Source organism: Condylostylus longicornis, unplaced genomic scaffold, assembly GCF_029603195.1.
Source record: "Condylostylus longicornis isolate FDR11 unplaced genomic scaffold, ASM2960319v2 ptg000048l, whole genome shotgun sequence".
Taxonomy (NCBI): Eukaryota; Metazoa; Arthropoda; class Insecta; order Diptera; family Dolichopodidae; genus Condylostylus; species Condylostylus longicornis.
This window is the reverse complement of record NW_026578017.1, coordinates 6,465,324-6,492,360: the sequence shown is the minus strand read 5'-3', so window position 1 is coordinate 6,492,360 and position 27,037 is coordinate 6,465,324. Positions and strand designations below refer to the sequence as shown.

General features: G+C 27.1%; 1 protein-coding gene across 1 annotated transcript in view; it reads right to left on the bottom strand.

The window, feature by feature from the left end:
* Window positions 1-27,037, bottom strand: part of LOC129611100 (putative uncharacterized protein DDB_G0282133) — a 195,374-nt gene that overhangs the window by 104,900 nt on the left and 63,437 nt on the right. Inside the window, exon 2 of the mRNA XM_055524050.1 lies at window positions 6,903-7,653. Coding sequence (XP_055380025.1) covers window positions 6,903-7,653 — 751 coding nt within the window. The remainder of the gene's footprint in view (window positions 1-6,902; window positions 7,654-27,037) is intronic.

Genomic DNA, 27,037 nt, shown 5'->3' with positions numbered 1-27,037 from the left:
TGGAAGAAATCAGTCATCGGCAACTGGACGTTTACCACGGGCCAAATATGCATTTTTGTGTATATAAAGAGAAATAATCAACCGATTTCATTGAAATTTAATATTTGAATTCTTCGTATTAAAACAATGAACATGTAACTTTTTTAGAAAGATCAGGCATCGGAAACTAGACCTTTACTGCGGGCTAAATATACATTTTTGCGTATATAATAAGGGAAATAATTGAGCGATTTCATTGAAATTTAATACTTGAATTCCTCGTATTGAAATAATGAACATAATATAAATTGTTTGGAAAGATCAGGGCTCGAAAACTGATTTGCGGGCCGATTTTACATTTTTCACCATATCTACGGAACGAATTGATGGAATTTCTTGAAATTTAATATTTGAGTTCTGGTTAACTGACGAGCATTTCTGGGAATTCGGGTAGTACAAAGCGAAACTCTACTAAGAGCCAAATTTACATTTTTCTAGGTATGTTAACTATAAGCTTACTAATGTCCTAAAAATTGGAAAGAAGCATTTAAAAGACATTTTTATAATATTCTGTAACCATTTCACTTAACTAGACAATATACAATGCGGTCGGTTATGTGCTGATCACATCAGATTTTTTTAATTTTCTTGCATTTTCTACAGTTGATTTTGTAATTGTGTATATAGTTTTGACACCTTTCATGTTATCGTCCTATAGTGGGGTATTTGATTTTACAATATTATGATTGGTATATTTCGGATTAATTCAATTTTATCCAGTTCCAATATTAGTCCAATAGTTCAACCTGAATTTGTTTTATTCCAAAACGAATTTCATAGCAATTATAAATTTTTTGAAAAAATCACTGAGCAATGAAAAAATACTCGTAAACTAATTAATACGTGAATCTAAAAGGGATCTTGTCAATACCATCTGTGGGATTTTTAGTTTCGGACCATGCCTATGCAATACTTAATTCATTAACAAAGCGCAATAAACCACTTTTCTTAACGCAATAACCTTGAGGTTTCGTTGTTCACCAACTCAATAATTTGTACAAAACGAAAATGTCAACATCATAACATCATTTGAAAAGATAAATGAGTAAATAAATTATTTCATAAAATTTAAAGGACTCAATTTTTCTGTACAGAAAATTTCTTAATTTAATTAATTTTTTATTTATAGCACTAATGTGTATGCGTTATTTGGATATTGCTGCAGTGACTAAGTGAATTTCAAATTTCATATCATGTTTAGTACAGTGCACGGAATTCTATATTAAATGTTTTGAAAAATTTTAATTTAAACTAGTTAAAAGAAAACTTTATCAGCAAATTCATATGATATGCATTATTCTGCAACTTAATAATGCCTTTGTCACTATATGTTTTCAGTATTTTGTACACACTAACTGGATTATATTTTTGTAAAATCCTGCATAAAATATCTATTTATATTTCTTTTAATATAAACTTTGAATAAATGTTACGTTTTTTTAAACAAATTTTTGATTTCATGACAAAATATTTTCTTTTACATAAAGAAAAAATCTATACAGATTATAATTAAAAATATCCTCTTCAAATGAATGTCCCTTTTTGTGTATTGATATAAGCTTCAATTTCGCGAATGAAAATTCTACTCTAATTCTAAAATCTTTATGTGTATTTAAAATTGAAATATAGACATATGGAATTCGATATTTTTTGCAAATACAGAATAATACAAAATAATTCCTCCATACAAATAGAAATGAAAAAGAGTATAAGATAAAGAGATTACCGAATCCCATCAATATTAATCAAAATAGAAAACTGAAACAGTTTGTGTTATTATTATTTACAAGTAAATGGACAACAAATTTCAATGACAAAATATATAGCCCATCTCTATAAAGTAAGATATTTGCTAAAATTTTTCTCTTTTCAAAAATTCTAAATTGAATAAAGTTGAACTCATAAAATCCTTATATAAATATACACATATACATTCATATATACATCGAATGAAGAACAAAAACGAAATAAAAACCTTTTTATCCTTTTCTCATAAATACCTGATGAATACTGAAAGGAATTTATTGTTACATTCAAAATTTCCACTTGAACTGTAAATGAAAACAGCGAATTTTATAAATTTTACATATGGTGAGAGACAGTGACATAAAAAGATAAGTTGACCCCCTTTTTTTTGAATTATTATTGAACACTGCCTATTGATTGTCTCATCGGCATATCATCATCTATGAAAATATTTTAACTTATAAGTAATATATGAGAAAATTCAATGCGCTCAGATTGACAAGTTATTAGGTTCAACTCTTCTAAATTTTTGTTCTTCTATTTACTAAAATCAGAAAATATGGTCTATGAATATATAATGTTGTTGCTTTATAACCAATAGGCTTAAAATGCATCGATTAAGAATTGAAATCGAACAAAAGTAAAATGAAAATAAAAAATAGAGAAAAAGTTCAAATTTTAAAAAGACCTTATGAATATGCTTTTGAAAATTGAGTTCACATATACATACATATGTTCAATATGTCGATCTGTATATACGTACGTTTTTTGTACATATTATTAAAGATATGAAAAAAGGGATGTGCTCCTCAATAAAAACAAAAATCTAGAAAGACATTACAAAAATTTAGAAATTTATGAATGAATTTGGAAGCACTTTACTTCCACGTCTAAGGGGGGTGTTGAAGAAAAATATCGCAACTTGATTATGTAGTAGAATATTGTTGTCAACAGTGTACACATGCCTATCTATTCATGTGTATAAAACGTACATCCATACAAAGAGTAGATTATAACGTATATTTTGTATAAGATGTGTGTTATTAGTTAAATTATATACATATATGTATACATATGAGACTAAAATATTTTCAATCATAATTTATAATATAGGATATTGTATAAGCAAATAAAGTGTTTGTCGAACCGCAATTAATGAAAAAGATTTATTTCAGAAATGTTTGAAATTACTTTTTACAGTTTTGTTTATCAAATTTAACGTTTATCAAGATATTGCTTGAATCAAACATTTAGCGTTACAACAAAAGAGCAGAGATTGACAGCATTCATTTACAATTAGAAACTATCATGAATTGCCAAGCTCGTCCGTCACCAATTATGCGGGAGACATGTGTGATTTATTGTCAGTAAATAAATTTTAAACAACGTAGAACTAATTAATATAATTCAAATATTGTAAATAAATTCAAAGAAGAGAGTTATTCAGGAAAAAATGTGGTAAAATAAGACAGAGCTTGAAATTTTTCGGTTAACTGCACAATTTTGTACCGACCACGTTGAATACAATAAAGGGGGTTATGTGATGGCATCAAATTTTGGATGTTGAGTTTTCAATGGGAACGAACTTCTCCATAGTATAGGGAAACGCAAATAAACTTGACCATTTTGCGGGCCGTTTTTCAAATTTTTGCGCACATAAAGAAAAATTATCAACAAAGTTCCTTCACATAATGGTATTTACAATGACTGTATAAATTTTTTTGGAGAGATTACGTCTCGGAAACTGAGCAAAGGGCCGACTTACAATTTTCGCCATGTCTACAGAACTAATTTATTGAATTTTTCATCATTAATATTTAAGTTTTGGTTGCTACTGAAGTTAGCAGGTGAACTTTATAGAGGAATGTCAGCTAAAAGCTGACTAGTGTCCTTAAAATTGGAAGTGTTTAAAACGCATTTTTATAATCTTTTGTGTAAAACTAGACAATATACATTGCGGACGGTTATATGCTGACCACATCAGAAAATTTGAAGGAAAGATATCACATAAGAGAAAATAAATATAGCATTCCTATGATTATGAATTTTAAAATATCTTTCAGACCAACAAACTCTTTGTTTTAGAGCTGGAGAAGGAGTAGTTTTATTTGCTTTTGCTTACAAATACTCCAAAAAATCTTTGACAATAACCATTCGAATGATTTCACATCAGATTAAGTAGTTATAAAAACTAGAGGACTCATTAACTAAAACTCACTTTTCTTGAAGATTATTTATTGCTAGAGTGATAATGTGCCACTACCTGAACTAGTGATGAACTTAACGTCTGTGAGGTTAATTTTTAATTCTCAGCTTTTTTGAATAATTCTTACGATTTTAAATGTTTTTATACGTAATAATTGTAAACTGAGCGCTCAATAATATTCTATAATATACGTCAGAAGAAAAACTGCAATGAAATACAAGTTCATAAATAAAGTTTAAAGCTTCCTGTACTCAATAAAGTAATACATCTTGTATTTTCGTGCAATATAAATTATATTTCATGAAATTTTACAATGTATAATGTTAATTCATATATGAATTACTCTCATTTTTAATTATTATAAAGATTTTATCCTTGTAGAAACATTTCCTATATACCAAGTAAAGGTTTTATAAATTCAATAAACTATCATGTTTCAATTTTTATTTGTGTAAATATGTATGTACGTGTATTTATAGCAATATATGAACTTGAATATTTTATATTTTATGATTAAATACAATAAAATTTTCGATTAAAGACATCGAATACGAAATTCAGACCTTTAATACACCTTGCATTTCTTCCAGTCATAATAAAGCAAACAATGCTACGTAAACTGCAAAAAATGAAAGTATAGTAATAAAAATTAATTGAAAAGGATATTTCGATATCCTTTCTATGTATAGGCAATAACTACATATAATATGAAAATGTTCACCTATATACCTTTATTAAATCTTAATCAATATACGTGAATATGTTTTAAACCATATCTACAGATAAATAGTAATAGAAAGGTTTATGGATTTTTAGTCAAGGTGGAATATTTTGAATTCTAACTACAGCACTATATTATCTTTTATTTTTTATTATTTATTTTTTTCTGGTTATTTCCTTATTTATTTTGTATTTTTCATTGCTTTAATCCTGAGTATTTTTTGATGGTATATACGTACATACATATAAATTGACATTTACAAGATGGTTCAGCCGGTTTGTATTTACTTTAAACTTTTATAATCATCTTAAACATCATCATGAAATGCATTTATATCTGTAACGCCTACGGTAAGGAATATGCACACCTTTTCGTTGCATCACAAAAATTTAATAGAGTTATTTCAGATAACTTTCATTTCGAGAATCTCTCCATGCACTTGTTTGTAGTTTTGTAAAATAAGAGGAATAATTTTCGATGTTTCCGCATTTCCGGAATTTATAAATTGCTTCGATACAGCTTTGATTTCTATACAGAGTATAGTTTGTAAAAAAACTTGCATTTTCAAAAGTTGTAACAAAATGAGAAGACAATGCTTTTGCTGAGATTTATTTTTTCAAAATATCATGCTTTTGTCCTTAAAAATATAAAAATTTTCTAAACAAACTGACAAACGGAACAAACTGAAAACAAACCGAAAGACAGTGATGGAAACATTTATTCCAAGTTCTTCTACAAATGTACCAATAACTCTGTTTTTACTGCTTTCTTGTCTGTTATATTATTATGGAATCGTTTAAGCTTAGATAAAAAGCATTCTCTGGGAGAATTCGGGATCCTTACCCACAGGAGAAGGCGCTCAACCCGGAGGAGCTACGGTCTGCCGGGCCTTTAATGTTAATCAAATTTATCAGTTCCTCGAAAGGATGTTGTAGGGCCTTGCCCCACACCTAGTTTGGCAGCATAACAGACCTTTTCCAGTTGTGGTGCATCGTTACCCTTTCTTTGCAATATACAATCTAAGTTAATAGATATAAATATGAAATTCTGTTTGGCCAAAATTGAGATACACGCACGCACACATTGAAACACTTATATACAAAAAATTAGTTAGAAATCTCTTGTAAAATGTTTCTGTGACATGCAGAAATGCATTTCCGTTGAAAACTCGACATGGTGGCATTATGCTACACCCAATTGTATGCAATATTTTTTATTATAAGGAAGTAATGGTACCAAATATTTTCAAAATATAAATAAAGCAAAAAATTATCAACATTAAGGAAATGGACATGGGCAGAACACCTGGTACAAAAGCACGTGCATACACATATGTACAAAATTGTACGTGGAATGAAAAAATACTTTGATCCTGATTAATCCTAAAAGAGGTCGTAGTATCTGATACAGAAAATAGCTAATTCCTTAATTCTGTCAGTTTGATACTTTTGGATTTTAGATATTGTTCTCTATTCCGATTTTGTTTGCCTCTGTTCAGATTATTTTTTTTTTTTGTTAGCTCAAAGTTTTATATTTCTCTTGTCACCAATTTCCCTTGATTTTGTTAAGGTTGTTGTTGTCTTTTTGATTGAAATTAATAATGAATCAATGCCCTATATACAGAATATATACACGTGTGTATGATCATGTTTTAACTAAATATATATATACATATAGTATTACGCGTTGTAGTTTGTGGTAGTTGGCAAAGCCAATTAGTAAAATATAAACGGAAAACTTCTTTTATATATTTGACGTATTAAAGATAATTTTTTTTATTTAGCAAAATAAAGTTTAATAACTAGCCAATAAATAATATGGGTTACTATACTATAAGAAATTCTCCTGCCGGTATTTAGGATTTTCCACAATACGCGATTTCATTTCAGTAATACAATACACAAGTTTTCAAAATCAAATTTGTTTGAAAGCAAGGTCCAAAGGCCAATAGCTTGAATATAATCATAAAACTCTTATGGATAAAATCCGAACACAATAATTTTTTTCCGACAAGTTTTGACAAAAAAAACACCTTTACAGTATTTTAGAAGTGAAAAACAAATTGACTGGCCCAATCATGCTTTAGTAATAAATATGTTATTGCTATTTATGAATCTCAAAATTATTTCTGTTTCTAGTTAACCAATTATAAAAATCGGATTATAAAATTATAAAAAATGTAAAACTTACCATTAACTTTAGTTAAATCAAAATCTCTTCTATCAATATTAGTTGAAGCTGCAGATACTGTTGATGGCATTATTTTATCAGTACTTAAACTATTTCCAACAGATGGAATTAACGTAGGATGTCCAACAGTAGGCAAACCATTTTCTATTACTGACAACGGTGTACTAACTTTAGGTGTTGTAGCTAAATTACGATTTTGAAAAGGATTGGATTGTTGTTGCTGCAATTGCTCTTGATGATGTTGCTGAAAATGATGATGTTGTTGATGGTGATGTTGTAAAATATTATGTTGTTGCAAATGTTGATGCTGTTGTTGTGGTTGCTGTTGCTGTTGACTTATTTCTGACGATCTTTGGATAGGAGTTTGAGTACAATTAACTAGATTATTTGTCATATTATCTGTGTTACAATTTCGAATTGGTGAATTTTGATTTGAAGATCTCAAATTATTTTCACTTGTGTTAGCATTTATATTATTGTTATTTGTGGTACTTGCTATATTTGACATTCTTTTATTTTCAATATTGCTACTACTATTAAATGGTTTTGGACTGGAAGATAGATCATCTTGATTCATCGATGAAACAGAGAAATTTTTGTCAGATGAAAGAGATTCTCTTAAATTTACTTGTTGATGTGAAGGTGGTGGAGTTAGTGGCGGAGTAACAGAACGCTCCTTTTTCAAATGCAATAATGGGGGCACTGTAACTGTACCAGGTGATTTTGATCGAGTAAGAGCAAGAGCTTGTGTCTAAAAAGAAATAAAGTTATTAAAATTTTTTTGATTAAATTGAAGAAATTGAAATTTTAATAAGAATTTTTTTAATTGTTCAAAGCATTATGCCAAAATGATTTTAGAAAATTATTATAGACTCTAGAAAAAATTATATTTGCATAGAAAACAATGTTTGTCGATTTCAGCTATTTTGTTTAATCGTCGGGGTACCATCAAGCCAGATTTACATTGTGGTATGGAATAAGGAAGCCATAAAAAAATTTTCAATTACCTTTCAGTCTTTAGTGAAAAATCTTCCACTGCCAAATTTCTAAGAATTTTTCAACCATTTTCATATTCTTTTTTAAAACCATAACCGCTTAAACTAATTAACTATCTTACCTGTGAGAGATTCAAATTGATTATAACTTATTTGGTATTAAAATTAATAAAAACTCAAAAATAAAATTTTTATTTTGGCATTTAATTATAACAAAAACTGAAGACTACAAAAGAAAAGCCTAAAAGTTTAAAATTATTTATTCTGAGATTTTTTTTTGAAAAATCATTATCAAATTAAAAAATAAGATGACAAAAACAAATTCCAATAAATCACATAAGATTTCATGATTGTTGTCATTTTCCATCCTCATCTCCCCCTCTTTATCCTTGCTTTACATATTTTCAAAGAGAAAAAAAAATTACGATAAACACAAATCAATGCACAAATTTACTCCGTCAACTAATGTATAAAATTTTGTCAGTTCAAATACAGCAAAAAAAAAAAGCAGACCTTTAATTTTTTTTTACTTGTTACTAATTTTTAAAAGCAATCTAAAACCAATCAGAGAATATTGCCATTTCTGGCACTTGTTCAATCAATTTATTATGATCTCGATCTCGAAAAACTTGAATATATTTCATTTTTTGCTTATTTTTTTGTTAACCCTTAATATTTTATTGTTGATTTGTTTCTTTATTTCTGTTTTAGTGTTTTTCTTTATTTTCTCCTTCAATATTTCAATAACCAATCACTTTATTTGTCTGGACTCTTCATAGAACCCTTCATCACTATCATTATCAATATTAATATTATCATGAATCATCATTGGCAACATCATATACTCAAAAAAAATCATCATAAAATAATGCAGTATTTAAAAGAAAATGTTTAAAAATGATAAAATCAGAGAGAAAAAAAAAACTTAAAAATTCAATCGATTATGAAATTCCTGGATACACCAAAATAAGACAATATTTCGTCTGCCATCAAGACGAAAGTCAGTAAAACAAAAATTTCATTTTGCTTTTTTTTCTTTTCTGTAATGCTTATGGATTTTTGCAACATAAATATTTTTGGTTTTTTTTTTGTCCTTGCTTGCATCGTAAGATGAGTGAAGAATAATTCTTGATTAAGATTGCCTAATTCGGATAACCAAATAACAAAAGAGATACATATAAATGTGAAGATACACGAATATGTACATACATATGTATGTACGTATATGATGAAAAAGAGAAGTGACGTAGAAAATAAGAAGAAAAACCAATAGAATGTATTTATGTAGATGGATACAGAAGCGTACCGACTTGTTGCTTTTTCAGAGCCTTTATAATAAATAACAGCACCGCACTGAGGAAGATATTGAAAATTTCATTATCAAAATTTTAAAGTCCAAAGAACAAACAAAAATTTTAATTTCAAATTAGAGAAAAAAAATGTAAAAATGAAAAAACAATTATCGGTTGGTCTAATTATGAAAAATCCAAAGTTATTATTACTCTTAATATAATTTGCAGATTATGTTAAAGATGTGAAAGGATAAAAGTAAGAGGTGTAAACTTATTTCAAATTTCCATTGAGGTAAGCTTATAATTTTGGTATAAAGTTTAGGCCAAAACTACAAAATGTAAAAGTTTGTACGTTTATAAAAATTTTATGACTCTTTTTCGCCAAATAATAAAATATTGCACTATTCCCTAAATGAATTCTAGTGCGATATGAAAAATTTGAAAGTCTTTTAAACATTTTTTAAGATATTATCAAAAATATAAAATAAGCGCATAGTAAAGCCCCAGTTTATCGAGCTTTATTTTTCTAGAACGCCTTTCAACTTTCATTTTAATAAAAAAAGCTAGTCCATAAAATTATAAGCAAAACTGACCCTATTACGAGTATTCTGTAAAATGTTGAAAATCAAAAATGAAGGACCGCTTAAGGTTTACTTCCTTGCGTCAGATCTTTCCAACAAATCTTTAGTTGTGTTAGAAATGTGAAGTGTGTTGCCAGTAAAAACCTTGGCCCAATTTTATCAAAAACCGTTAGTGACATCAATTAAAAAATAAAATTAAAATATAACGGTTTAAAAGATTAAATAAGCATATGTTAACGGTCCGCTTTGTAGAACCTGATGTCACTTAAAAATTGATTAACTCATTCATCATGTGAACATAAAGTAGTTGATTTTTAAATTTAGTAAAAATTGGTTAATTTATTTTACTAGTGATTCGACACTGCTGTTAAAGGAATTTCCCCCAAAAACTTTTTTTAAAATTTACGAAAAATGATTGAAATATTTGAGTTAATTATATTTAATTAAAATTGGTATATGATGTGAAATTGAAAATTTATTCTCATAATGATTATGTTTGCTCTCATTATTCTTAATCCTTAACATATCTCTGCATTTTAAATAGTCAAACATCACCACTTGATAACAAAATATCTACTTATTTATTTTTTGTTCTTTTGCTTTGTCTTTTATACGGTAGCAAAATTCTTCGGTAACAATAACAATTTTGTCATTAAGGTGCGCAAAGTTTTGAATTTTAAAATACAATTTTGACGATTTATTATGAACAGATAGTATAAAAATTTTAAATCTGAAAAAGGCATTCCAAAATCGTATAAATATTACTTTTATAATCTGAGCAAAAACTATAAAAACAATATATCAACAGACAAAATATTCAAAAAAACTGATTTCATATATTATATACTTTTACATACATACAAACATGGAGATTGATTCGCAAAATCTTCATGTCCATTTTTACCTTAGAATTTACGTTTATAGTAAGTAAGGTAGCTAAATTTTTTATTTTGTCGTCATCATATCACAGCATGAAATAATTTTAAGAATATATTGTTCATGTACAAGTTCATCTTGTTTAGAGCGAGTGCTATTGAACTTTCTTATAATTTTTTTTTTCTGCTCTTTTTAATTAAGTTTAAATTTTTAATAAAAAAAATGAGAAAAACTAAAAGTATAAGTGTATATGCATGAATTCTTCAAAATTAAGGAATTCACTTCGAACAACAATCATTATTAAAATAAAATAAAAGGTAAAAAATGATGAAAAATATTGCTAAGTCTTGAAGAAATCAATAACATTTGTGCCAAAGTAAAAATTAATTTTTTTTTAAAGAAATATGAAAATTGAAAATATTGTAAGCGATACAAATAGTTTGATAGCATAATGAACATTTCTAGAACTCGAACTATCTGAACAAATTCTGAAATTTAAAATTCATTTTTTCGAATTAATTTGTAAATTAGTTAAAAATTGATTTGTTAATAAAATTTACGACAAACAATTCGGACAAATTTCTGAAAAAGTCTACAAATTCTAATTTTTGCTAAGTTAGAGTTTTGAACAGTGTGTAAGGTGAGTTTGACAATGTTATGTACACTTATATATAATATGTATGTATCATATAATATGTCAAATATCTTTGCTTCCATGTTTTAAATTAATCGGTTTTAAAACAATCTTTTTATTATTTAAACTTTAATACTGCAGTGTTAAATGTGTGTAAACAAATGCATTATGGAACGCATTTGGAATTTATTAATTGCGTAAAATTGTATGCTTTGATTCTTTGTTTTTCCAATGTTTTATGGCTGAAAAATGTAAAAGGAGACAAATGCAGTGCCAAATTATACACAGTGCATGTATATGTTTATATGTACTTGTATACTCTGTGGTTTACTTTTTGTTGGATATCCAAAAAAGTTCTTAAAAAATATTGAACTGAGTGCAATATAGATATTCTTTTTCTATTTTGCGAAGTTTCGGCCTCTTTTATACAATGTAGAATTTAAAAGAGTGTAATCATATAATATAACTAAATATTATCTACTATTAATTGCAAAAATCTAACAAAACTCATTGCAAAAAGCACCGATTAAATGCTATGTGTATATAGGAACTCTAAAATTTGTTCTGTGTGTTTTTTGTTTACTTTGGAAAAAATATAGCTAAAAAACCTTATTAATAATACAAAACGAAAAAAAAACGCTGTCCTTTTGCAATAATTTTTTATGAAACGAAGTCAAATTTTAAAGACGATTTGTCAAAATCAGACTTTGCGGATATTATACGATAAATTTCCGTCGGAACGACAAATTAATTAAAACATTACATTTCTATGTATTTTTGATCATACAAACATTGTGCATTATAATAGTGCAATATAAATTGAAATTGTGAAATGCTACAGTGGTTTATTATTTTAAGTCTAATTTTATTTCAATCGCTAATTGTTACTCAAATCGCACAAATAAAATTTCCTATACAGTTTGCTTAAATGATAATTAGAAATTTCATTAAATTTCACTTTTATGCCCGGAAAAGTGTTGAAAATTTTATGGCAATAAACATTTCAACTATATTAGTATAACAAAAAGTGTTACCAAACAAGAAAAAAAAAACAGCAGACAAAACTTTTTTCTTTTTGCTTTGGATTGCTAAAGAACACAAATACATCAACACAATTATTTTAATTTTTCATATTGAGGAATCAAGGTAAAGACAGTAATGATGATGATGATGAATAAAATATTGGCGATAACAGCGATCAGGAAAAAATATGATGTTAACTTGAAAAAATAAGGAAGAAAATGTGTTTTTTGCTCATGTTTATTTGATAAAAGCAACAAAAACAGCAAAGTTTGAAGATGCAACAGGTAAAACATCTTATAGATACATACTCGTATTAATTGAAAGGAATTTTTTGGATAAATTTTTGACATTAATGTTTGTTTCTGTCTTTTGGTTTATTTAATTTTAATTTTTTTTTATAAATTGTTATGTGGCATGTACTAACAACCAAAAACATCAATTCAAGACAAAAAACGAAAAGAAAATTGAAATACTTATTTTAAATCTTTTTTCATTTTGTCTTCCAGATTTGTTTTTGTTGTGTAGAGTCTTTTTGTGGGTCCATCAAACGAATAGCAGTTCAAGTTCTATGACATTAAAACCATCGTTCAAAATATTTTCTCATTAGTGAATTTTTAAATATGCAGCAGGAAAAAAGTGATGATGTATTTATTTTTACCTGTAAAATTGTTCACATAACATTACATTAAGTTCTTCAATTGTTTGTACAGGAACATTGTGGTGTACATACATAATATCTAAATATATATTTTATATTATTTGAAGATTAAAAATAATTTCTGTTTTTAAATTGAACATTACTAAAATTTTATAATTTGCGATTTCTTACTTTTACTTTTAAGAGTTGATAAGAGAATTTCGGCTTGCTGTCATTTTTTAATACTAAAAGGAAGCCTTTAATGGCAAATGCCATTTGCATGTCATATTAATACTATTTATATTATACCTTAAAATTTTGACAGTTAGAGTTTGGTTGCTTTTAATGCAGTTGATATAAAAATGCTTAAGTCGAAATGATTCTGTTGCCATACAAGGCAAGTAGTACTTGTTGGATTTGACCTATCCAAAAATTTAAGTTCAATTATATAAGAAAAAGCGAATTTGGTTGATGAAGAAATTCCAAATTGAATTTAATTTGGAATGCGAAACGCAATTGTCAAAAAAAAACAAATTGGATCTTGATTTATTAAGAACCAGATTAGAAGAAATATAAATACTAAGCGTCAAAATTTCGACGTACCACTAATGCGGTTATTTTGAATACAGCATACAACGTCCGTTTAGGTTAAGCATTTATGAATACTGTAGATATTAAGCACGTACATATATGTCAAAATGTAAGTGTCAAATTAAAATCTTATAACGATACATGTGTTGTAGACATGAAAAATACTGTTATTGCGTCCACAATCTCGCATACCTGCGTCCTGTTTTTACCATTGTTCTCTTTTTTTCGAATGAATTATTAAAAAATACTGATTTTATTAGTAATGTTAATTTACTAATAATTTTTATTAGTGTTTTGACTTTTGACGTTTGACGCAACCGAAATTTTATAAAAATTTCGATAAGATCAAGATTTTGATAAGATTAGACATGCGGAAAAATGAAATTATTGTTGATGATTATTGAATTATTCATCAAAAATGTTGATAAAACGCGTACAACCTACACCACAGCGAAAATATTGTTAAATTACGTGACGATTAGTACAAAATCAGGATGGCTTCAACCTAACTAAAGTGCTAATAATAATAGAACAAATATAAACTGTGAAATTAACTATTTGAATTAAAGTAATTACTGCTAAACATATGTAAGTGTTTGATTAAATATCGTAAAGTATTGGGAAATAAAATTATTTTTCCACACTCGATTAGAACACGTACATAGACGTACATAGCTTAGTTACTTATATGCATGTGTATGGCTCAAATACATTATACGAGTACCTATGACAAAATTCAGAATATTTATTGTAGTCAAATATTTAAATTCGTATGTGCGTATGTATGTGTAGGTATTTTTAAAATTTTAATTGAAATCAGTCAAAACACAATTTCTTTTATTACATTCCAAAAAAAATGTTCTTGCCACTATCAAAATTCCCACAAGAAACATATCGAAAATTCTATCAAAAAAAAAAAAATTTTAAATAAGTCATTAAATTAATCATTTAAATTAAAAAACGCATTTACTAGCATTTAAATTTGACAAATTATTGTTGCTGTATTAAAAGAAATATTTGTGCTTATTTTGTTGTTACAAGTACATATACTCGTACCTACATTCATATATTTATAATAAAAATTTAACCCCAGCAATTATGCGCAGTTGATAATTTCTTTAAATTTTAATATTAATGTACATACATACATGTATGAACGCATGCTTCAATGAATGTGTAAATTTCTATTTTATGTCTACAATCAGATTGACACAATTATTTTTTCTCCAACCCCAGATTCAAAGAATGTCGTTCAAATTACAATTAAAACGAATGAATTTATTCGCTTTTTTCTCTCTCTCTTTCTCTCTTTGTTCTACGTTTACTTACTTTTCTATCATTTCTATTATTAATTTTGTTTTCTTTCTGCATTTTCTTAGATATTACATTGTGTAAACTTTTTTAATGTAAAAACATTCTTAATACTTTATGTAATATTCAAGAACACATTAATATTATAATATGTATGTACGTATGTGTGTTTGTTTAGGTTACGTTGATACAATTGAATGTGTTTCTTTTCTTTGAAAACTTTTCAATATTTTGTGGCTTTTATATTATTTTCAGTTTTACTTATTGCTTTCATAGATCGTATATCACATTCAATTAGTTTGGTATTCGTGATTCTATTTAACATCGATTGACCTTACAGATTATTCCTAGATCATTTTGAGAATGCAAAGTGACTTTTTTTCTATTTTTTCTCTTATTTTTACTTTGGTATAATTTCGATATATGCTTCATAAATACATTCATCCATACCTACATATCAATGTAGCTTCTTAAAGAAAATTGCATGTACTCTAAGTACGTAGAAGTTCTTAACACTAAGAAACATTCTGATATAATTACGTAAATAACAGTGTACACATGTATATACATACATATGTATATAAGTTAACTTGTTTATGAAAAATCTCAAAAAATTTCAAAAAACTTGAATATAAATGGAAAAAAAACTGATTTGGTCAGCACATTATCGACCGCAACATCTATTTTCTATAGATTACACTGCTGGTTTCCGATAAGTCTGTTATATTTTACCTAAGATATAGACTTATTTCAATTTTTTTGGCAAATTAATAGTAACACTCTAAAGCACCCATTATTTTTGAGGAATCTGATTTGCTCAGAAAGCTTTTCAACCAGTATAGAATATTAAATTTCAAATAGATGCGTAAGCCGCAGAAATGCACCTACATATAGAAATATTAATTGTGTTGTAATTCTAAAGTGCATCGTAAAAAATTGTCCAGTTACGTATAAACGTTGATCTTTAGTTTAGATTTGATCAATGGATGCAACTTAGCTATCTAGATACTTCCATTTGCGTCACTACTCCGAATATTATTAAACTTAGGCTGATATTTTGTTCATATTGCTCACTAATCATTTTATATACATACATAATACGAGTACATGTGTATACCATAATTCGAATCTCTTACTTTTCTATTGAAATTTTGTATCAATTATTATATTTAAATTTTTCTTGTTTTTAACTTTTTTATTAGGTTATTATTAATAGTTAGATTTTTTATTCCATAATTTATAATATTTTTAGTGACGTAAATGGTGATCTACTAACACAATCAATTCTCGCTAATTTTTTTGTTTTTATATTGTGTTTTTTTTAGTTTTAATTTTTTAGTATATTTGATTCTCTAATGAATTTTATAACAATAGTAAAAAATAATTTACTTGAAGACTAAAGAATTGAACAAGCTATAACTGTGACCATAACATTCAATTCAATTTATAACAAATAAAAATTTAGTCGATTGAATCCATGGTTTGTAAAATGGCACATTTCTTTTTTTACAATTTGTGTTACGAGCTTATATTTATTTATTTAATCTTTAAAGTTTAGTAAACAAACTATAGGAATGCGCGCTTCTCTTATAACCATATAAATTTACACAAATTTAGGAGTATTGTTAGAACAATAACTTTCCTAAATTTTAATAAGCTTGGATTTTGTTGCTAATTAATTTAAATAAATTTTTGGTTTTGTAGAGATTTAACAGATTTTATAAAGTATTGAAGATGTAGGGGACCGAAAATTGGACCGTTTGGACATTTCTAAATATATATGTTTTATGTCGCAAGTGATTCCTTCTTGGTATAACATACGTAGGGAAAGAATTAAATAGGCCCCTTATATAATATTATACAGAGTGTCTCATATCAAAGTGCACTGCCATATAGTACTTGTACAAAGTGCATTGCTGTATAGTACTTGGCCCTCATGAGTGCATACCCAAAACTTTTGCATCGAAAGGATGTTCACAGTTCAACACGTTCGAAGTTACAGGGGCTTGAAGTCAATTGCGATTAATGTTTTTATTTTTTGAAATTTTAAGTAAAACTTCATGCCTGAAGACAGAATAAGGGCTTTTTCATGAATATTTACCGTGGCTATAGTCTGTTCAGATTTCGGAATCACATAACTTTAAAGGTCAAGAAACTTCAAATTTTAACTTTTCATTTTTTAGATGACGTAACATTGAATTCATTCCAATTTTTATTTGCATAGATGCAACCTTCTCAACTGAGCTTCAATTTGGTATATTAATCATAATTCTACTTGATTTTGTTTAAAAGTTGTGAGAAAAAATAAACCATTGCAAATGTTCTACTGAGTTTGAAAAATTTAAGTGATGTTACATTTTTGCTATGCAAATATTCAACTAAGCAACAGAGTTCCCCTTACATTTGTAAAAATTAATGGCCCGGAGACATCTTATGGTGTCCTGCATTGATAGAGCACTTTGACACGAGACAACCTGTATAAGGCATATACATATATTATAAATGATATTTTAGAATTTTAACCACATTATATAGACATAGACTGCTACTCGTATACTGTGTGAACGGTTATGTATATAGTAATAGTATAGTGAAATTTAAAATTGTAAGAATGACTTATTTCGTTGGTGAAGAAATTTATTACTGTAATGAAAATTAGAAATTTTGATTGTAGATCAGCACTGAAAATGACTTAATCCATTAAAACAACTTGACGATAATTAAATAAAAAAATAAACTATAATTAATAACGTTTCTTTTTGAGTGTAACTTGAAAAGTTTATTAACAAAATAAAATATGACGAAAGTCTGTGAAAAATTGCTTAATTAATGTATCAAACCGTGGCAAATATTTGATTGATTAGAACATTTAAATTAAAATTGATTCAATTCTACAATAAATTCTATAAAAGCTTGATCTGCTCCTTTGGTTTTTTGTTTTAATAAATTTGCTGGTACGTATTTTATTACTACGGAAAAATTTAGTTGATTCCGTTTTTATACAAAATTTCTCAAGACTAAAGATTAATATTGCGATTCTCAACATATGAAACGTTAGTGTATTAAAATTGAAATAAAATTAGCTATCGTTACAATCGGGAATGGCATAGAATACCGTTCTGTTATATTTGCAATATACAGGGTGATTCACCGAAAAGTTAGAAGCCATATATCATCGGATAGAGGGTCGAAAAAGAGTAAAATTTTTGTTCGGAACATAGTCTTAAATCGAAACTTTTTCCGAGCTGCAAGGAATTTAAGAAAATTTAGCGAAATTTTTACTCTCACACGTTGTTTTTTCTATAACTTTGATTCTAATAAAGATAGGCCCTTAGAAGAAAAAGTGTTTGAAAGCTCTTATAATGCGAAAAAAAATTCAAATTTTCGAAATTTATAATGTGCATCGGTAGCTACGTAAGATAGGACAGTAAATTATAAGAGCTTTCAAGCACTTTTTGTTCTAAGGGCCTATTTTTATTAGAACCAAACTTATAGAAAAAAAATTTGATGTGGTCAACACATACCCGACCGCAATGTATATTGTCTAGATTAGTGTGAGTATTTCAGAAGATTATGAAAATGCGTTTTAAACACTTCTTTACAATTTTATGGACACTAATAAGCTTTTAGTTAACATACCTAAAAAAATGTGAATTTGGCTCTTAGTAGAGTTTCATTTTGTGCCGTCCGAATTATCCGAAAAGTTCGTCAGTAGCTTCTGGTACCAACCAATTCAATTTCTGAATATTTAAGTTTTGGTTTCATCAATCTGTTTGTAAATATGGTAAAAATGTAAAATCAACCCCCAGATCAATCTCCGAGCCCTGATCTTTCCAAAAAATTTATAGATTCATTGTTTTAGCATTTCGAATTTAAATATTAAATTTCAATGAAATTGGTTGATTATATTTCTCTATATACAGAAAAATGTATATTTGGCCCGTAGTAAACGTCCAGTTGCTGATGCCTGATTTCTTCCAAAAGTTAGGAGGTTTCGCTTATGAATGAGCCTTATATACGAAAACTTAAATCTGTTAAAGTTTAAACTCATATATAAAATTTCATCAAAATCGGTAGATGTCGTCTATCGGATCGATAGACGGACATCTCTCTAAAAGTAGTTTCTTTACGCTTCCTATGGAATGAAAGTAGTTTCATTACCTACTATGGAGAATTGCGTTCCAACCGAAAACTCGACATCTAAAATTTGGTGCCATCACATAACCTACCTTATTGTGTACACAATGCGGTCGATGATAAAGTGAGACAGTAAAAATTTCGCCAAATTTTCTTAAAATCCTTGAAGCTTTTGTGTTCCGAACAAAAATTTTACTCATTTTCGACCCTGTATCCGATAGTATATGACTCCTAACTTGTCGGTGAATCACCCTGTATAATTGATAAAAAGATTCTAGATCTTCTGAAACAACTAATTACTTGATAATATTAGACAATAAACGAAATTGGTATATTGTTACTTTGAACGATATTTCGGCATGATATAGTTATATGAGAACGATAGCTTAATATAACATCCCGACACAAGGACATTTTCATGTGAAATGATGCCAAGATAAGACTGTACGACTCGGATTATTTAAAATTTATTAGATTACTTGCAGAGCCGAGTTATTGTTTTTAAACTTAGGGCTCTCGTTTTGACAACACTTTACATCAAAAAGTTTTTGGTTGGTTTTGACTTCTTTTTTGAAAGTTAAGGTAAATTTTTCAAACTTAAGAATTTTTCTAGCTATGTGTCAATTTAGGAAATACCGTAGGAATTTTGATGATCACCAGAAAGTCAGCCGTTAATGGCATAGCGGTTTTTTAGACACAGAAATAAATGTAAATTTAAGACCTATGCAATTGAAACTTCATAAGTTATAAAAGTATAAAAAAATAAGTAGCCGCTTTTAGAAGTAGCTCATCTTGGTAAATAAAACTGTCGTATTAAGAATGTGCCATGTAAAAAAAACGAATAAGGAGCGAGTAGAGCTTCTTAAGTTTTAAAGAAATAAAAAAAAAAAAATTTTTTCTTTGTCAATTCATCTATGTACGTCCTTATTATGTCCACATTTTAATATAAACTATCATCTTCTACCATACTAAAAAAAATATTTTTCAAATTTATGTAATAATTCATTAAAACAGAAGTACTCAGTTAAATTCAGTTAAATAATTACAAAATTGAGACTAATTTAATTAAATTTATAAATTACTGGTTCTTTTCAATATTTATTGGCATCCGATTTTATGTATCGTAAATTTTTGGCTATAATTTTGATGGTAACCACAATTTTTTTATTTTTTCTTTTATAAATACTGAGAACAGTAATTATTACGCCAACGGCATAAGTGATATAAAAATTTTGAATCACTGCTTATTTTAAATATTTGAGAATCTTGTATTACCTACTTACGCACAAAGTAAAATAAATTCAAAATTTACGAAATGAAGGAAAAAATTTTTTATTTCCTCCGGCTTAAAAAATTTTATACAGGTACGTAGTTTGTATTTAAAAAAGGATTTCTTATATTTTTCTTCTTTTATTATAATTTCCTCTTCCTTTAAATATAACTAACTAATATTATCTGAGATTACATAATTCTGGCAAAGCTTCTATCATTATTATTCGTCTTATCCATAATTAGAGGCTTGTTTTTTATATATATATATATATGTAAAAGAAAAATGAAAGAAAATCTACATATCTGTATAATCATTTAAAAAATTCCGCGAGCTCAAACGCATTTAAGGCGCATACCAAAACACAACAATTAATAGAGACACATAACAGTAGCAACGGCAGTATTTATTCACCACTCTTCCGTTCAAATGTACTTTTCCTTCTTTTTTTTTTTGTTTTTTGATTTTCTTTTATTTTTTCAGTCTTAAATTAATAAAAACATGAATTAAACTACCAAAAAAAAAGAAGAGCTAAATCAAATCACAAAGTTTCAAATTAAAAGTTATTTGAAACAAGAGTACCTACACATAAACGTGAAAGCAGAGAAAAAAAAACAATTCCTTTTGAAATTATCGACAGGATTATTACATGCCATCGATAGAAAGTCAATAAAAAAAATTTCAATGTTAAAAAACCAAAAATATGTTAATTGCCGCCTTGCCAAAAAATTAATAAAATATAATTATGAAAAGGGCATCAAAACATTGTCAGCATAACTTATCTTCTACTTCCCTTCAACGTTTTTACTTATTCCGCGTACAAATTTCTTAAAAAATATAAAAAGATTTACCTATACAGACATACATACATACAAGTATTTGCAAATGCAACAAACTTCATTTATCAGTAGTTCGTCTGAGCACTGAATGCATAAACATACATACATATGTATATGAAAATGTTTTTGTATTTAGCTAGTTTATGAACGCAATTTGTTTAGGAGATAATATTGTTTCACTGAAAAAAATCTAATTAGAACACTGTATTTGAATGGTTCGGGACGTATTCTTTGGTAAAACTTTAAATATTACACTTGAATTTGGGAAATAGTTTCTTTAAATTGAATTCTCCTAAACTAATTTTAATCCAGTTTTTCAGTTAAACCTTTTAAAACTTCTATACAATATTTTTATAAATTATAAAAAATAAATTGTAGTTAAAGTTCTTGCAAAAAATTTTAAAGAAACCCAGCCAAATTATAAAAACGAAAGTCGTAGAGTCTAGAACTGACTTCCCGTTCTCTTTCCCTTCCGTTCCTAATATACATAAAAGTTAACAAAGAAACCAAACTTGAAAAATATCCAAAAAAAATGTTGCTCTAAATTATAAACGAGAATTTCGTACTGAATTTTTTAAAATTTTTCTTGTTAAGTTCTTTGGCAGATTTTAGAAATATTTTTGACCGCCGAAATTTCTATTCGACTTGTGGTTTTCAGACAGAAAGCTGTGCAGCTCCCCTTGTGCGCTTTCGTATTGCGTATATGCTTTCAAAGCGTACAGTATACTTACGTTTATTAATGGAGCATTTAAGCTTTTATATATAAAGTACAAATATTCGTACTCTTGCTCATTCAGTAATATCGAAAATGTTTTAAATTTTTATTTTTGCTAACAAAATTACAAGAAAAACATCAACTGCTCCAAAGTTTCTCATAAATATTTTCTATACAAATCTCTGCTCCAAGAGAGATTATCTTGTAATTCTTGAATATAATTTTAAAAAATATTGAAAAATAGCAAACAAATTTTTGTTTTAATTTTTGGTATTGAATGTGCCATATGTAATGCAAGTAAATCGACAATCGTTTGACATGTGCAGTGTTATTGTATTTAGTTTTGCATTTAACTAAATTTTAAATTTAAAGTCGCCTTCAAAACCTTCTTACGGAAGAAGAAAAGTTCTTTCTTACAAAAGAATATGAAATACTGCCAAATTTATATGGTTTTGTTGAAGCAGTATTGATCAAGTTGATCAACTAGGATTACTTTCTGCTTCATGCTAAATTTATTTTCTTCTGAACAAAAGTGCACTAAAAATCATTTTTTCTCAGTAATTTTTAAAATAATCAAATTTGTAAAAAAATATCAACTTGGGTATTTCAAATCAAATTCAATTTTTTATGTATTTCTGAAGAGCTTGAGTTATTTTTCAATAATTTTCATTTTTGTATCTATAAAATTATTTCCTTCCAATTGATTTTTGCGTTTTTTTCTCGTTTTTCTAAGTGTTTCAATCATAACAACATTGAATATTTACTTATGTGTTAATTTGGTTTAAAAATTTTCTGAGTCCCTTACTTCTTCGCTTTTGCTTTTTTTTTAATTTGTGTCACAATTGCGTGTTTGCTTCGTATTATGAACAAACTTCAAGGGTATTAAAATATCCTGAGGAAATAAGAATGTTTTGTATAAAAGAAGAAAGATTTCTTCTTAACAAACAACAAAAATGTTTGCGATCAAATTTATGATTTGTAAAATAGCACATTTTCCTTTAGAAATTTAAGGTTAGAAACTTTGAAAAATTGAAGTGGAAGAAACTGCGATCCAAAAGTTGGAAAATTTAAAAGGCAATAATACCTTTCTAAAATATAGGTTTGAGATGATGTTTAATTAAAAGATGGATAAATTTTGACATTTTTGTGAATTTTTATGTTAGAAAAAGAAAATTCTAACTTTTTCTGTATTTTGCATACTACATTTACTTTGCACACAATTATTTGAGGAAAACGTTTTCCCAACAGTAAAGAACCCCAAGTCAAAGCGAAGTAAGTATTTTCTAAACTGACAGCAGGACATACAAAATGAAACAATTAAGCACATTAGAAAATACACCAAAAAAAAGGAAGTTGAGAAAATGTTAAATTAATGAAAAAGCCAAATATTTGAAGGTATGTACTGGCATAATATATGAAAACTTCATACTTTTATACTATTCAGGTTCAACTTGAAAAAAAATTATAAAAATTTTTTATTTTGAAGGGAATTCAATAATTTTTATGTTTTCTACTCTTTTTTTTTGAAAAAAAAAAACAAAATTCTTTATTAAGTTAAATAATTTTTTTATTTGCAAACTTATTGTAGGATGACTTTAATATTATTTACATTGCAATATGCAGTCATGCTCAGCGTAAAATTTTTATAATAATTATTTTATTCCTGCTTAGCGTTTAGCTCAGACGGTTTAGGCAGATTTGTAATTTTTAGTTTTGCAATTACATTTTAATATTTAAACAACTAAACTGTTTGAAATTACTAAATTGCAATTAGTTTGTAAAAAATTGCAAACTGTTTGATTGCTCAATTGTATGTTACATGTGGGCGCGCTTGTATATAGGCCTATGAAATACAAATAAACAATCAAACTTTAGCAAAACTAAAAAAACATGTCTGCCTGAAGGTACAGTCGAGATATAAAAAGTCGAAAAGTTATACGGCGTTTCTCATGAAAAAAGATCATTATTTATTATGGAGCAAGTTTATTTGTTATGCTAATGTATAGTGAAATATTTCAGTACATACAGACTAATAAACTAGCCTGTTAGTACTGAAGTTAGTTTACCAGCCGTACAACTTACCGCTGATTTTACTTTTATCATTTACAAAAATACTTAATACAATTTTGTGTTTAATTAAATCTTCTGCCTTTCACTTTACTGATGATGTATCAGATTAAATTACTCATTCTTCTTTTAATAAAATCTTTCGAGATTTTCATCTTGCAAAAATTTCCTGGACTTACGGCTGATTTGTTATCTTGGAACCGAGCTGAATATTTTTTTGAATGTTTTGTAGAGAATTACAACACATTGTGGCGTTATACGCCAAAAATTAAATAATTTCATTTTTATTCTCACCTACACAATTATCGCATTTAAATCTTTCCTATTGAATTTAATTTCTTCACTTGACCTTATTTTAAGCGAACAATAATCATATTAATAGAAGAAAAGTACAAATTTTCTTTGTTTTTTTAAGAATATTTTTTATCAAAAATTAAAAACTTTAAATGATAAATTACACCAGGACGAGAAGAATCAGTAGGTAAAACAGAAGATTCAATTAATTATACAGAAAGGAAGTATTTAAAGTTAAACTACAAGAATAAAAGAGTTGTAATAGCAAATTAAAATTAAATTTGGTTACAAGGTAAATTTAAACCTTTTATATAATAACGACACATACATACTTACATACGTGATTTTCATAAAAGTTGACAATAACTTTCCAGAACTTTTTTTTCTATATAAAAAAAATTATTAATAGCATCAAAGATCTCTTCCAGTTTTCTGTGTTAAGAACGTTAAATTTCTTTGTTTATCGCTTCTTAGATTTTTTCTTCTTCTTATACTTGATTAAGTTTTCAAGAAAACCAAGGAAGAAAAATAAAAGAATTGAAAAATTAAAACTAAAGTGCAACAAAAAATTTAATGAGAATTGATCAAAATGATAAAAAGTTTTTTGATTAGCACCTTTATTTAAAATAAAATGCAACTTGCATTTCTGATATCGGATTGCTACCGTTTAACATTCAAAATGGTGTTTTTAAACATGTAAGTGCAGTCATTTATAATAAATATGTATGTAGTTCAAATTCAAACGATAGCACTTCGTAAAACTCTTAACGTTAAAGTTTTGGTTAAAAATCGGATGAGAGATGATAATAAAATGTTAAACGTAGAAATTGTAATTGAGGTTTGTAAAATATCACATTTCCCTTTTTCTATTAAAATAAATTCTATTTATTCTAAAACTAAATTCACGTAGCTTTAAGTCTAAATAAAATGATATCACATTTTTTCCATAGTTATATAAATTATTACCATATATTTTGCATAAATTGAGGGGAAATCTTAAATTAGTAATTTTTAACAAATATATGTACATACATATAAGAACACAAAAAGTTAATCGGAATACAAATTGATTTATTTTAAGTAAGGAATAGGAATATACTTTTTAATAAAAGGACACTGTGATTGTTACGTTGCCGCTTTTATAGAAGCATGGTAGAGCTCAAGGTCAGAAGTAGGTGAACTGAGTCCTATGGACTATCGACTTATGCTTTCCTATTAAATTTTCTTGTTGTAAAGTAAAATTGCTTGTCTCTAGACTTTCAAAATATTTGTAGCCTAAGAGTTGTCGCGTAGTAAGAAAATTAGCGGAAAATGTGTTCGAGTTAGTTAAAACAAATAGTAGATTTAAAGTGGTAGCCAACTTATACCTGTACATAATTTTTGTTGTAGGTGAATATTTGTCCTAATCAACTGTTTTCAGAATTTATAAATTGCTTTTACTTTAAAATTTTATTCAAATTTTTAGTGATGTTTTTGAAAGTTGAAGACTGAAAGTCAGACAGAATTAATTTGGTACGTAAATTTTTTTATAAAGTTTTTTGGTAAATGTACGAAGAAAAAAGAATGAATAAGAAAACAGAGAAGAAAGGAATACTTGAAAAACAAAATTTTTTGATATCAGAAAATAATTACTATCACTTGACTTGATGGAAAATGCCTCAGGTCAAGCAGATTTGGCAGATTTTAATTTTTATGCATAAAGTAAATTTGAATCACATTACAAGAAAAATTATTTAATAAGAAGCAGGAAAAGTCAAAATTACTTTAAATAATATTGAATAAAAAATTGTGAACTAACTTAGAATTCAGCCAAATTAAACTTGTATATACTCGTACAAATATTCTATAATGTTCTGAATAATTTGATGTTCGATGAAATCAAAAAATTAACACTACCATCACTTTTAAAGTAAGTTTTAACGTAATATGGTAATTTTGTTGAGAATTTGTCTCCAAATGAAGAGTTTAACAAATGTGGAAAAGAAAGTATAGTTTGGTTTAATACCGGCCTTAAGTGAAAGACAACACTGAACTTTTTCTCATCAGAGCAGCGTAGCAATATTTTCCTGCTATGGTATAATAGCCGACTGTTACAAAAAAATTAAGTGAATATAAGTTACATTACGGCATGTCGTTATAATATGCCGCAATTAAAATTTTCAATTAGGAAAGCCGTGGTTAAACTTCATTAAATGTTCCAAAAAATTCCAGATCTCTTTGTAAATCCCTATAAAAGCAATATGAAAGTTTGAAGCAGTTATTAGAACTGAGATTTTTGTGACGCTCTTTGATTTAAATATTTTGTAGTTAAAATTTTTTTTTAATTAATTTGAGAAAATGTTCTTTGTACACTGATATAGATGAATTGAGGTATGTTCCGCTTCTTGAAAGATACATTTTTCCAGAATTTCTTTCAGATGATTTTTTTACAATATTTCTGCTCAAATAGGATTTATTTTAAACGAGCAAGAACAATATATAATTCTCGCAATTTCGAGTCTATACCACATATTCTATGAGTTTGGGAAATTGCTGTAAAAGTACATAAACTGCCTTGTATTACACTTAACATGTAAGATTCCTAGAAAATAAAAAAAAAACAATTACTTAATTATTTATTTTGCTTGGTATGTAAAGAAAATTTTCTCATATTTTCCAACAATTTTGACATGGAAATGAAGCTTCATTTGAGTGAGAATAGTTATGCTAAAGTGTGATTATAATGACATGAACCAAAGGAGAAAGGTTCCTTTTTATTACAAACAGTCTCTTTAATATAGACAATCTTATTAAATTGTTATAATTATTTTGATGAAGAGATAATTTATTAAAATTTCGCCATTTATAAGAAATTTATTGCCACTTTAATTAAC